The sequence below is a fragment of the Gossypium hirsutum genome, chromosome A10 (genome assembly GCF_007990345.1).
Source record: "Gossypium hirsutum isolate 1008001.06 chromosome A10, Gossypium_hirsutum_v2.1, whole genome shotgun sequence".
In the NCBI taxonomy this organism is placed as follows: Eukaryota; Viridiplantae; Streptophyta; class Magnoliopsida; order Malvales; family Malvaceae; genus Gossypium; species Gossypium hirsutum.
In genome coordinates, this window is record NC_053433.1 from 13697849 (window position 1) to 13710505 (window position 12657).

The 12657-nt window shown below is 31.3% G+C and overlaps 1 protein-coding gene across 2 annotated transcripts; it reads left to right on the forward strand.

The window, feature by feature from the left end:
* The first annotated feature begins 5022 nt into the window (after positions 1 to 5022).
* On the forward strand, positions 5023 to 9278 carry LOC107897172 (UDP-glucuronate:xylan alpha-glucuronosyltransferase 1). Of its 2 annotated transcripts, none has more exons than XM_016822529.2 (5): positions 5023 to 5132; positions 5270 to 5413; positions 7035 to 7241; positions 7330 to 7958; positions 8046 to 9278. In XM_016822529.2, exons 2-5 carry the CDS (start codon positions 5349 to 5351, stop codon positions 9074 to 9076), a joined length of 1932 nt encoding a protein of 643 aa, XP_016678018.1. In that variant the 5' UTR covers positions 5023 to 5132; positions 5270 to 5348; the 3' UTR covers positions 9077 to 9278. The 2 variants fall into 2 exon arrangements, with proteins under 2 accessions (XP_016678018.1, XP_016678019.1); XM_016822530.2 differs by having other exon boundaries at positions 5091 to 5132; positions 5337 to 5413.
* Positions 9279 to 12657: the final 3379 nt, after the last annotated feature.

Sequence of the window (12657 nt, forward strand, 5' to 3'; positions counted from 1 at the left end):
AAATTAAGTGTAGCCTTTTAATTTTATGTTGTTTGCTAAAAGAGTAAATAATATCACATTATCTAAGAATAACTTGCAAATGGATGATGGGTATATATATATATACTTATATCCCACATCGTTTAAGAAAATAAGGTAAATGAGATTTGAGATTTTATAAAAACTTGTTTTAGTTTTATTGTCACAAAAGGTGGCACCAAAAAAGAATTTTGGGGCAAAAAATATTTCTAATTGAAAATATTTTTCTGTAAATCAATTAAAAATACTTTTAGTTGGAAGTGTTTTTATAAAATCGACTTAATCTCATAATTTTTTTAAAAAAATTTAATTTAATAAAATTTTTTAAACTGCAATTTTCAAAATTATAGTGTTTTTTTCGTATAAAACAGTTATGAATGAATGTAATGTTGCAAATTTGAGGTTAAAAAAGAAAAAAGGTTGTGGACGATGCAAACACAGGTGGGGCAAATTTATTTGTGACTTTTATTGTTGAAAGCTTTTACGGTTCAATAGTTGATTTTGGAAAAAATCACTTTTATTAGTTTTATATAGCTAAGTTTTTATTATTTAAAGAAGTATTCTTTAATCTATTTTAATTTAGGTTTTGGTTAAATGGTAAATATAAATGCGTATTTATATTTATATATTTTTATAAAAGATATAAAATGATAAAAATAATTTTAAATAATATAAACTTTTTATAAAATTTAAATAATATAATTTTTATGTAAAGTAAGGGTATTTTTATTATTATCTAATTGAGTTGGTATTTAATTAACTTGTGATACTAAATTTAGTAATATTTAATTTTTTTTAAGTTGAAAAATGACTAAAATTCGATTATTTTTACAAAGTAAAAAAAATATTAATATGATGGTATTTTTTTATTTGTTTATATAATATTACTATAATGGGATTTAAATCTAAGATATCATAAGAGCAAAACTAAAATAGTGTGTTAAGGGGTCAAATTTGAATAATAATTTGAGGGGAGCGTTTAATTTTACGATTATATTTATTTATATTTTCATAGATTTTAAAAGAGTTAAGAAATCAATTTATCACGAGCATAAGGTAATCAACTCTTACTATTATTCAACTTAATCATTTCAATCAAAATCTCATTTAATTTTTATAAATATATTCTCTACTTATCATATTATTAGAATAATATATGTATACAGTAAAGATCATTAATTAAAGCATCTCCCTTTTTTTTTTTTTCTGCATCACAAATTTTAGATACATTTTTTAATCTATTTATATTTTGTAAAAGGAGAAACAACAATAATGAAAAAAACCCAAAGGCTAGCTGGCGTTGCTAACCCAGTGGACATTACTTAGCTTCAAATACAAAATACGTATACGTTATGTATTGACTCCCCAATAAATTCCAGCAAATTATGACATAGCTTAAATTAGTATTGAAATATGAAACACAATACAAAAGAAAGGTAATAAAATTGCATGGGATGGAGTAAGAGGGAGATACGTAGCGATGGGTGCAAGGCTTCCATCATATAAAGAAGTCCCACCTTCTGTATCTAAACTCTCAGACTTGGCACTTTTCATTCCTCCACGTTCTGCCTTTTGTGGGGGCTTCAAACCAAAGTTAGATACCTGTTCTTATAATATATTTAAAAACTTCATGCCCTACCTCCTTCTATTCTTCAAGTATTTTTTATTTATGTATTTATTGTTTTTTTTCTTTTAAAAATGTTTCTACTTAAATTATAAATTTCTCTTTAGTTATCTTTTATATATATATATATATATATATATATATGAGGTTACTATATTATACATTCTCATACAGTGACTCGCAAATAAGAATTTATATTTAGCTCCGTTTTAAAAAATATTCTATTATCTCTTTTAATTTAGGTAATGAGCAAATTAATTCTTTTAAATAGAGTAATTTAATCTCTATCATTTTTAGAATTGAGTATTTAAGGATAAATAATTTCATCTTTGATTCTTTTCATAAATTGTACATATTTTTATTAGTATAATAATAAATTTAGTCCTCAGTTTACACATTCTATCAATTTGATCCTATTTTAAAAAATTTAGCCCACAACATTTATACATTCTATCAACACATAAAATAGAAAGCTTAAAGAGCTAAATATATTATTATACCAACCAAAATTATGTGGAATTGATGAAAAATATTAATGATGTCATTAATTGTCATTAGTTGCTTACTTTTAAAATTGACAGAGATTAACTTGTTCTAATTTTTTTTTGATAGGGTTCAATTTACTCGATATCAAAATTGAGAGAGACCACATGTGTTTTTATGTAATAAAATTAATTATTTGTATTTATTTAAAGAGCTTTCAATGAGATGTTAATAGGAGGTTCATTGTCTTGCTTGACCAGATTTCTCCTACGATTGAAAGGATTCCTTGCCATTTTGCTAGGGTTCCTCTCCACAAACTCCTTTTTAGTACTAGATAAATATTAAATGTGTACAACTGAATCATAATAAAAGTTTTTTTATGTGTATATTTAAACCTCAATTAAAGTTGATGTGTAATTGATAAGTGCTAAAAGTAACATGTTTTAACCTCATTCGTAACACGTTTTTAGGTGATTATCTGATGTTAATCGGTGAATTTTATGCTCCTAATCCTTTAAATTCATGTTTGATGCTTAATAGAGCACTTGGAAGCAAAAGGAACAAGAAATGAGCGAAAACCGGAGTGTCAGGGCAAGCTACAATAGCCACATGGGCTAAACCATTCCACATGGCCAGACCACACAGCCATGTGACCCACACGGGCGTGTGGTAGGCTGTGTCGATTTCATGGAATTGCACACTAAATTGCGAAAAATTGTGATTTTTAGGTTTTTCGGACATTCTTAGATGTATACATGACAAAAATAAGAAGATATAGGAGAGAGTCGTTAAAGAATATTCAATAAAACAGCTCAAAAAACACCATTGAAGCCGATTCAAAAGTAGATTTCCGTTAAAATTGAAGATTCCTAGTTGATTTCTTAGAAAGTTATCATGAGTTTCTTTATTTCTTTTGGTTATATTGTATCTTGGATGTTTTTATTTTCAAGCATGAACTAATTTTCTAAATACTTAGGGAGATGAACCATATGACGAATTCTGTTATTTGATCTATATTTTACGCAATAAATTCTTAGTTTCTTGTTCTCAATTATGTGTGCTTAATTCTTAGTTTGATATTTCTAGATTATTGATCCATGTTTGATGTGCTTAAATCGGTGGTTGAATAGACATTATTTAAGAGTAGACATTGCGTAATTGAGTGGAGTTGCATGCAGTCCTAGAAATAGGACGACATAAATCTATTGAATTACTCTAATAGGGGAAGCCATAACACAAGTTAATATGATGATAGGGGTTTTAATTAATTTAGTTAATTAATTTTAATTAATCACTTGAATTATTTGGTTAAAAAATAGAAAGATAGTAATTACTAATACTTTTAGTCTTCATGAGAACGATATTTTTATTCATCGTAGTTATACTATTAATTGATAGGTGTACTTGCATTAATCAATTTTTTAGTTAATTAGTTCCGTGAGACAGCAGTAATTCCTTTATACATGTAGAATTAATAAAATACAAATCCATAATATATTATGTGTCAACTCAATCCTTGTTTGTATCATTTGTTTTAAGATTTTGGCATTTTGTCCGATCCATTATTTGTGATTCCTTAGATGCAAAGAATATTAAAAGAAAAAGGGGTTGCGGATTCTTGGGACAACGCTATGATGCTTCACTTAAAATTATATATTAATCCTTGTTTCAATTAACCATCTAATAATCGAAAAATCTTTTGACTTGGTCTTGATTGGGGTATGTTTGGTGAAATAGTTGAAGTTTGAAAGGACCTTTAAACCTAGACGTTTTCTTCCATAATGCATATGACTTTTGCAAAAAGCCAAAACGACTAATCAAAACAAAACAGAAACCAAAATATGAAAAGGTGTTGCCTTTGTGAGGTAGATAATTAAATGAGCAACTTTATCTATTTTCCCTGTTTGGATTTGAACTCCTGTTTGTTTGTGTGGAGATGAAATTTTAGCAGATCTATTGGCAAGTTTTCATCTGTTTTATAAAGTGAAAGATTTGGACATTTGATCATCTTTAACTCCAAACAAACTAGTTATTTTCATTAACCTAATATGTCAACTACTCTCTTGGATTATTTTCTTCTCAAAGAACCGAGAGCATTCTTTGCCGCAAATCATTTCGATGCTCATTACTTTTGTAAACCAAATCGTTATTGTCTTCATTTTAATCTCAGTTGGTGGCACTGTCGCATTGAGATTTTCCATATGCTACCACTGGCTTTTGTATATTAATGGTGGCGAATTGGTGGATTGGGTTATCTCGGATTTTTATTATTTTGAATAATAAATTTAAGTTGAAAACTTGGAAATATGTAATACTTTACCGGCACAATGAATATACAATGCTTCACAGATTTTTACTAAAATTTAGTAGTATATGAAATTGCAAATGTTGTTAATGTTCACTAAACAAAAGATATTTTCTAAAATAATAGACATAATTCATATTAAGCTCTTATATAAATTCTGATTGAAAACAATCTATGGTACGTACTTACATTTTATAAAATAATCTACTTTTTAATTTGTTTACTAGAAAAAAAAAAGATTATGTTTAAATTAATAAAGAAAATCATTATAATTAATGTTGAAAGAGAAATCATATGTATTTTGATATTTTTCGTATTTGATCTATTATTTATGTTTAGAATTTATGATTGAATTTATGATTGTTTGCATAATAATAAGAAGAAAAAAGACAAACTAAGAAAAGAAAAAGGGAAAGCAATGGAGAATCATTTGTAGAGGAAATAGGAGTCATATGGTAAAGAAGCTGAGGATTGGTGTAATAAGTAGTTAAGGTGGAGCCCCGCCACCAATTGGGTAAATAATATATGATTTACAAACATTATAAAAGGAACTGGTAAAAAGTTGAAATTAAAAAGAGTTACGGAGGATGAAGTAATAATAGAAAAATTGAGAAAGACGTTACCCTTCGCCTATATTGCCTCCATTGCCTTGTTTGTTTGGGTTTCAGGGCCTGCTTTTTCCTCCATTCCCCCACATCCTAGGTTCTCTCTCTCTCTCTCTCTCTCTCACACACACACACACACACACACTCTGTCTTCTTGCATTTATTGAAACAAAATAAAAGAACTTGATTGTGTTAGTCATTTGTTTTCTGCAATTTCATTTCTTGTTTCATCAGAAGCATATAGTAGGTGCTGTGCTGACTGCCATCGTTTTTGTGCAATACAATTGCATGCATGCCCTAGATTAGTTAGAAGATGAGAGAAATCATGGCAAATTTACCTGGTTCGCTTGAGACCCGACATCGATTATCTGCCTCAATGTGAGTTCCCTTCTTTCTTACTCTCTGCTTGCAATTCCCAGTTTCAGTATTGATCTTGTTTAGCTTTTACATCATTACCAAAACACTTTTTTCTTAGCTTATACTGGACTGATCAGCAATACGGTGGATTTTTTATTTGAATATTTCTTTCTAAATATCCATACTTGTCAATTGCTATTCTCAGCTTTTTTGGAATTACTATTTGTTTTATTATTGATATAATCAGTAAAATCCAGCCAGGGATAACAAAAAATACAATCATCTTTACTGCTGCTCATAAACTAAAATATACCATCAATATGTAAAAAAGGTTAAAATTCATAAAATATCAATTATTCTTATCTTGAGACCAGCATCTTATTGGTCTAAAACCCTCCACTTCTGAATCTAATGATTCACACCAACCGCAGTGGGGCTTACTTCCTCTTCTTCTACATGTGACCATCATCCATTCCTACCATTAATTCCTATATGGTTATGCATATTTTCAAGAACTCAAAATAAAGAAAACCAAAATCTTTGGTCAACCATTCTAAAATTATTTTTCTATAAAAATCTAATATAATAACATAATTTTTATTAGCAATGCGAGTGGTAGTAGAGGTGTGGGAGAGTTTGCTTCAGCTTCTACAAGATAATGATACGTGAAGTTGGATGTTTGCTTTACCAGCAAGTGTAGTGATTATATATAAATCTTTCACTTTAATTATCTCCTATTTTAAAATTATTAATTGATTTTAATTACAATTTTTGTTGTCAGAGAAGTAATTCATTTTGATCAAACTCTACAATGCTTCCCATTGCATTAAAAGTGGAAATTAAGGGAACAACTTGCAACCTAACACTTTCATTGCCTTTTAACTAATTGCTCTTTCCTTCTAAGCCACTATTGCATCCCTTGAGTTTTTCCAACTCGTAGGTAATGGTATCCATGAAAAATGGTTAAAATCTGTAGTAATTTTTGTATTTTTATTTTTAGGCTTTTTAAATTTTAAAATTCATATTTAATTATTAATAGCATTAAAATTATTTTGTTAACTTGTTCATTATAATGTTAGTTTTTTTTTTAGTTGTATGGCTACTAAGTGAGTACTTTTTATTTTTTTTTTTAAATTTTAAAATGTCACACCAACAAGATTAACGAAAAAGAATTAATCATGTTAATAATTGACTAAAATTTTAAAATCTAAAAAATAAAGGGGATAGAATTCCAAATTTGAGAAAAATACAAAAACAGATAACTTATTTTAACCTTAAAAAATTATAAAATTGAATTGATTTGATATAAATTCATATATAATAATGAAAAAATATTTAAATTTAACTATAATATATATATATTAAGTATAATTTTTAAATAGTAATTCGGGTGATAAACAGTAAACATTGTTTAAAACTCTAGAAAGATAAAATTAAAAAAGAAATTCCATAGGTCAAATCATGAAGATTGAAAACAAAAACCCACCAAAAGAAATTTCAATTTACCCTACATTATTGACATGACGCTTCCTTTATTTTTGTTCATTTTCTCCAATTAATTACAAAAATAATATGATGTGATCTTAGTTTTTTTTGGCTTTATTTTTTATTTTTATTTTGCATTTCTTTATCAATATTGCAGTGAGGCAATATACAAAAGAAAGATCAACAAAAATAAAGTGAAGGATGTTGAGAAGCCATTCCATGTCCCACTCCAAGACCGCAACACATGCTGCAAATCTCCTCTCCTCAAACTTGCGTTGCTTCTAATTGTTTCTGCCTCTTTTTTAAAGCTTTTCTACTCTTCTCACCTCTCTTCCACTGACCATTTATCTGCCACAACTTCTCGGTATATATGTTGATCTCTCTTACATATACATACATACTTATAAGAATGTATATAATGAAATGAATGCTTCATCCATGCATGCATGCAGGAACCATTTCATGAACAGGTGGATATGGGGAGAAGCAGATTCTCGATACATATCAGATGTGGATACCAACTGGGATGATGTAATGAAAGTTATTGAGAAACTAGATAAAAAGAATGATTACCAGGGAATTGGACTTTTGAACTTCAACACTACTGAGATCTCTAATTGGAAGCACTTAATCCCTGATGCCAACCACATTGTTCTTCAACTGCCCAATGCTGACATGAATATAACTTGGGAGTCTTTGTATCCTGAATGGATCGATGAGGAGCAAGAAGAAGATGTCCCGGTTTGCCCCACTCTACCGAAGATCGAAGTCCCTGGAAAACGTCTCGATCTGATTGCTATCAAGCTTCCTTGTAGGAATGAAGGGAATTGGTCTAGGGATGTTGCTCGCTTGCATTTGCAGCTTGCAGCTGCTAATCTTGCAACCTCGGCCAAGGGGTTTTATCCCGTGCATGTTCTTTTTGTTTCGAAATGCTTCCCGATACCGAATATGTTCCCTTGTAAAGAACTTGTCTTACGAAAAAATAATGTCTGGTTATACAAACCAGACTTGAATGTGTTGAGAGAAAAGCTTCAGCTTCCAACTGGTTCTTGTGAACTTGCACTTCCAATTGGGATCAAAGGTAAGTTCCTTTCCAATTAATGAATGCCCTCAAACTACATATTTTCTTAATTTTAATGAGAAAAGTAACACAATAAAATAAATGCAGAGCCAACATATTCAGGGAATGCAGCTCGTGAAGCATATGCAACGATTCTGCATTCAGCTCACGTATATGTATGTGGGGCTATAGCTGCGGCTCAAAGCATCCGTATGTCTGGTTCGACTCGAGACCTTGTGATACTCGTTGACGAGACTATCAGTGTTTATCATAGGAGTGGACTTGAGGCAGCGGGATGGAAAGTGAGGACGATTCAGAGGATCAGGAATCCAAAAGCCGAAAAAGATGCTTACAACGAATGGAACTACAGCAAGTTCCGGTTATGGCAGCTCACGGATTATGACAAAATCATATTCATCGATGCCGATCTCTTAATTCTTCGAAACATTGATTTCTTATTCGGGATGCCTGAAATATCAGCAACAGGAAACAATGCCACACTTTTTAACTCAGGTGTTATGGTCATTGAGCCTTCAAATTGCACCTTCCAGCTCTTGATGGATCACATTGATGTGTTTGAGTCATACAATGGTGGGGATCAAGGGTACCTAAACGAGGTCTTCACATGGTGGCACCGGATTCCTAGGTACATGAACTTCCTAAAACATTTCTGGATCGGAGACGAAGAAGAAGTTAAGCAGAAAAAAACTCGCCTTTTTGGGGCGGAACCCCCGATCCTTTACGTACTTCACTACCTAGGTATAAAACCATGGCTGTGCTACAAGGACTATGATTGCAACTGGAATGTGGATATAATGCTAGAGTTCGCTAGCGATGTGGCACATGAAAGGTGGTGGAAAGTCCATGATGCAATGCCAGAGAAATTACACCAATTCTGCATGTTGAGATCGAAGCAAAAGGCACAGTTAGAGGTTGATAGAAGGGAGGCTGAGAAGGCGAATTTCAGTGACGGCCATTGGAGAATCAAAGTTAAGGACAGGCGAAGGAAGAAATGTATAGACAATATATGCTCATGGAGAAGTATGTTAAAACACTGGGGTGAAAGTAACTGGACTGATGATGAATTCTATGTTCCAACACCGCCAGCAATCAACACTGCTTCACTCTCGGGCTTATGAGTTTGTTTTATGAGCATGGTGTTCTTTTTTTGGCCATCATTTTTATGTAAATGACACTGTTTTAAAACGGGGTTCACACTAGTAATTTCGTTTGTTTTCCAAAGTTGTTTAGATGGACTGTATTTTTGGGCTTAGTAGTATTATTAAACACAATCCAAATATGGCTATATATATATATATCCAGATACACCTGGACGATAAATGTGTTCTCCTTTTTTTTTGCATTTTCTTGATAACGAGTACTTTAATTTTATGCAGTTGTAGCTTAAGGTCTTCGTTAGAATAAAACTAATGTCTAAGAGAAACACCATAGGCAAGAAAAATTGGTGTCCAACAATCGAGCAAATCGTCCCACTTCTCGTCAGGACAAAACACTAATCCAATCAGTTATCTTCTACATGGGCATGGACACGGACATGGACACGCAATACAGGTACGACACGATACAGACACTGCGTTACGGTAACTTTTAAAAAATGAGGAGACGAAAATATTTTTATATATATTTTATGTTAAAATACTCAATGTAAATGAAAATATTGATATTTTTCATTAATATATAATCAATTCTTTTCCATTACATAAAATATGACAAAATATAGTAATACAATTTTCAAGTTTATTACACAAAACATGTCATATTAAATCTAAATTTGAAGTTCAACCTATATCCTAAAGAAGGCTTGTACAAAAAGAAGTAAAAAGAGAGCAATTTTCTAGTTCAATTCATAGCATTAGCATTTTCCATATCTTCTTCTTCATTGGCAAAAATTACCATCTCCATATCCGGTTCATCAAGAGATAAGCTAGCAACTCCAAGAATTCCAACTCCTTCAAATGAGTCAAATACATCACCTCCAATATCCCACATCTTGTTCTCTCATTTATAATGAAGAGTTTTTCTTGAAAGTAATCAAAGATTAGTATGCACAAATACTAAATCTTCGGTACATTGAGGATTAATCTTATTTCTCCTCATGGAATGGATAAACGAATATGTACTCTAATTCCTCTCACAACAAGATGATGAAAAAGGTTGTCCAAGAAGTTTCAAAGCTAAGTTTTGGAGCAAAGGTATTGAAGCCCCATGAACTAACCACTAAGACTTGGAATCCAAAAGCTATCTATCTTGTAGTGAATCAAATGAATCAAAAATATCTAGTGCTCCCAAAAATCTCGCAAACTCTTGGAAAACCATATTCCTTTCTTCGGTAGAAGGAAAATATCTTCTTAAGCATTTGTTCCTTTCCTCTGAGATTTCTACATCTTTATGTGGAGGAAGGCGACTTGGAACCTCATTAAGCCAATCACTACAATAATACCTATGTAAACAAATAAATTTAAAATTTTTACTTGATAATAAATAAAACAAGTATAAAAGAATAAAAACAAACATAAATGAAATATATGTTATCTAAGTTTACCTTGGATTTAAAGAATGAGCCATACAATGAAGTGGTGTACCACTCTTAGTCCGTTGAGCAATAAGAATATCATATATGACTTCATAAAAGATTGACCTCTCATCTCCTGTCTTCCCTTCATGCTTATTGTTGGGATTGACCTGATTAAGCAATAAGTAAAAAAAAAAGGGGGAATAAATTGAGAAATTGGACACACAAATTTAACGTGAAAAACCCCTCCAAAGAGGATAAAAAACCACGAGCAAAGATAATTTTACTATAATGACAAAAGAACGAAGAGTACAAAAGATGGAGATAAAAACTAAACCCTGAAAATAAAGAACCCTCAAAACGTAACAAAAAATTCTCTAAATGTTTTATGAGTTTTAATATCTAATGGGTATTTTTTAAGGTCGTAAAAGAGCCTATTTTAGGCTAAATTCATAGGTCAAATAATAATAAAATAATCTAGATTAATCAGAGTTTGATTGAAACAAATAAACAGAGTTCAACTGGAAGATTATTTCTCAAATTTGACTGAAATAAGAGTCATACTTAACAAATTTCCACCTTGACTCATATTTCCATAACGCCATCTTTGCCAAAGCCCGCCACGGGCCTATTTTGAACTATGTAGGGAATTAACTGAGTCAAATTTGTACTTAGAAATTGGAAGACTTCTAGCCTTCAACTTGTACATTGCCAAATCAAAGCTAACCTGGGTCTGATTTTCACGAACAAAGTGCCCTAACTTTTTAAGACCTGCATCCAAAAGAGAACTTCTCTTTAACAAAACAGTCATACATTTTTCCCTCCTATGACCAAGTTACTTCCGCTCCAAATGAGTTGACTTCGACTCCTTAATGGACGAGGGACATTCGATTTCACCGGTTATTGTAGAACCTTTCAGAATATAAAGACTACCAGTTCTTTTACCTTTTAATAAAACGAGAGCTCCACAAGATACTTTAATGCCGCTTAACTCGATATTGATTCTGTATCATTTCAAGTCTAAAATACTCAAGGAGATGAGATTCTTTCGTAAATTAAGTACATACCTAACATCTGAGTGTGTCCTAATCGCCCCATCAGGGATCCTAATTTTAACAGTACCAATATCAATTACCTTACTGCATGAATTGTTTCCCATTCGCACAACTCCACCTTCAACCAAACTGTATGTGGAGAACCATTCTCTATTGGAACACATGTGGAAAGAACATCCTGAATCTAGGATCCACTTAGATGTAAGCTTGGAGTTATCGCTCATTGACACTAACAAGAAATCATCACTGCTTTCATCAGCCAAATTAGCACCAACTACATCTTCCTCGTTACTCTCAGCAACTCTTTTATTTCACAGTTTATAACAATCTGCTTTGACATGACCAAACTTTTTACAATAGTGACACATTTTGTCTCATTTCTTTGGTGCTACCAAAATGGAAGCTTGCTTATCTATCTTGCTATTCGAACCAAACTAATTGTCAAGTTTGTCTTTATTCAACAAATGACCCTACACATGTTCAAACAAGAGTTTGTCTCTGCCATAAATCAGGGTCTATTTGAAAGACTTGTACGAATGGGGTAAAGAGCACAATAAGTCTGATCTTCATCATTAATATGAACCTCAACGTTCTTTAAATCATTTAAAAGAGTAATGAATTGATTGATGTGATCTTTAACAAACTCACATTCATTCATGCAAAACATAAATAGAAGTTGTTTCAGCACTAAACAATTAGCCAGAGTGTAACACCCCTTACCAGTATTCGACACCGGAACATGATACAAGGCATTACCGGACTTAAATGTTAGCAAACATACAAAACTGAGACATAAATTTCCATTCAAATTTAAAAATTTTCACATACATTCAAATTTTCCCTATAACAAGTCTACAGGGCCCAAAACATGCATTAAAAGTGGTTCGGGATTAAACTGAGAGCTTTGGAAAATTTTATGTAACAGCCCAATTTTAGGCCTAGTCAGAATAGTAGTTTCAGAACCACTATTTCAAAGCTAGAGAAATTATTTTAATATTATTTTATGTATTACGGCATGATTATAAAGGTTCATGAAAAATTTGATGAATAAATTTTAGCGTTTGAGAGCTTAATTACGAAAAAAGACTAAATCGCATAAAGGGTAAAAGTTCAATTTCACTTGATAGACATA

Bases quoted from the DNA above. Each gene is read 5' to 3' on its own strand.
- LOC107897172 (XM_016822529.2), top strand. From the start codon at position 5,349: ATGAGAGAAATCATGGCAAATTTACCTGGTTCGCTTGAGACCCGACAT. The intron at 7,242-7,329 runs GTATATATGTTG...GCATGCATGCAG, and splicing joins TTATCTGCCACAACTTCTCG to GAACCATTTCATGAACAGGT. The intron at 7,959-8,045 runs GTAAGTTCCTTT...AAATAAATGCAG, and splicing joins ACTTCCAATTGGGATCAAAG to AGCCAACATATTCAGGGAAT.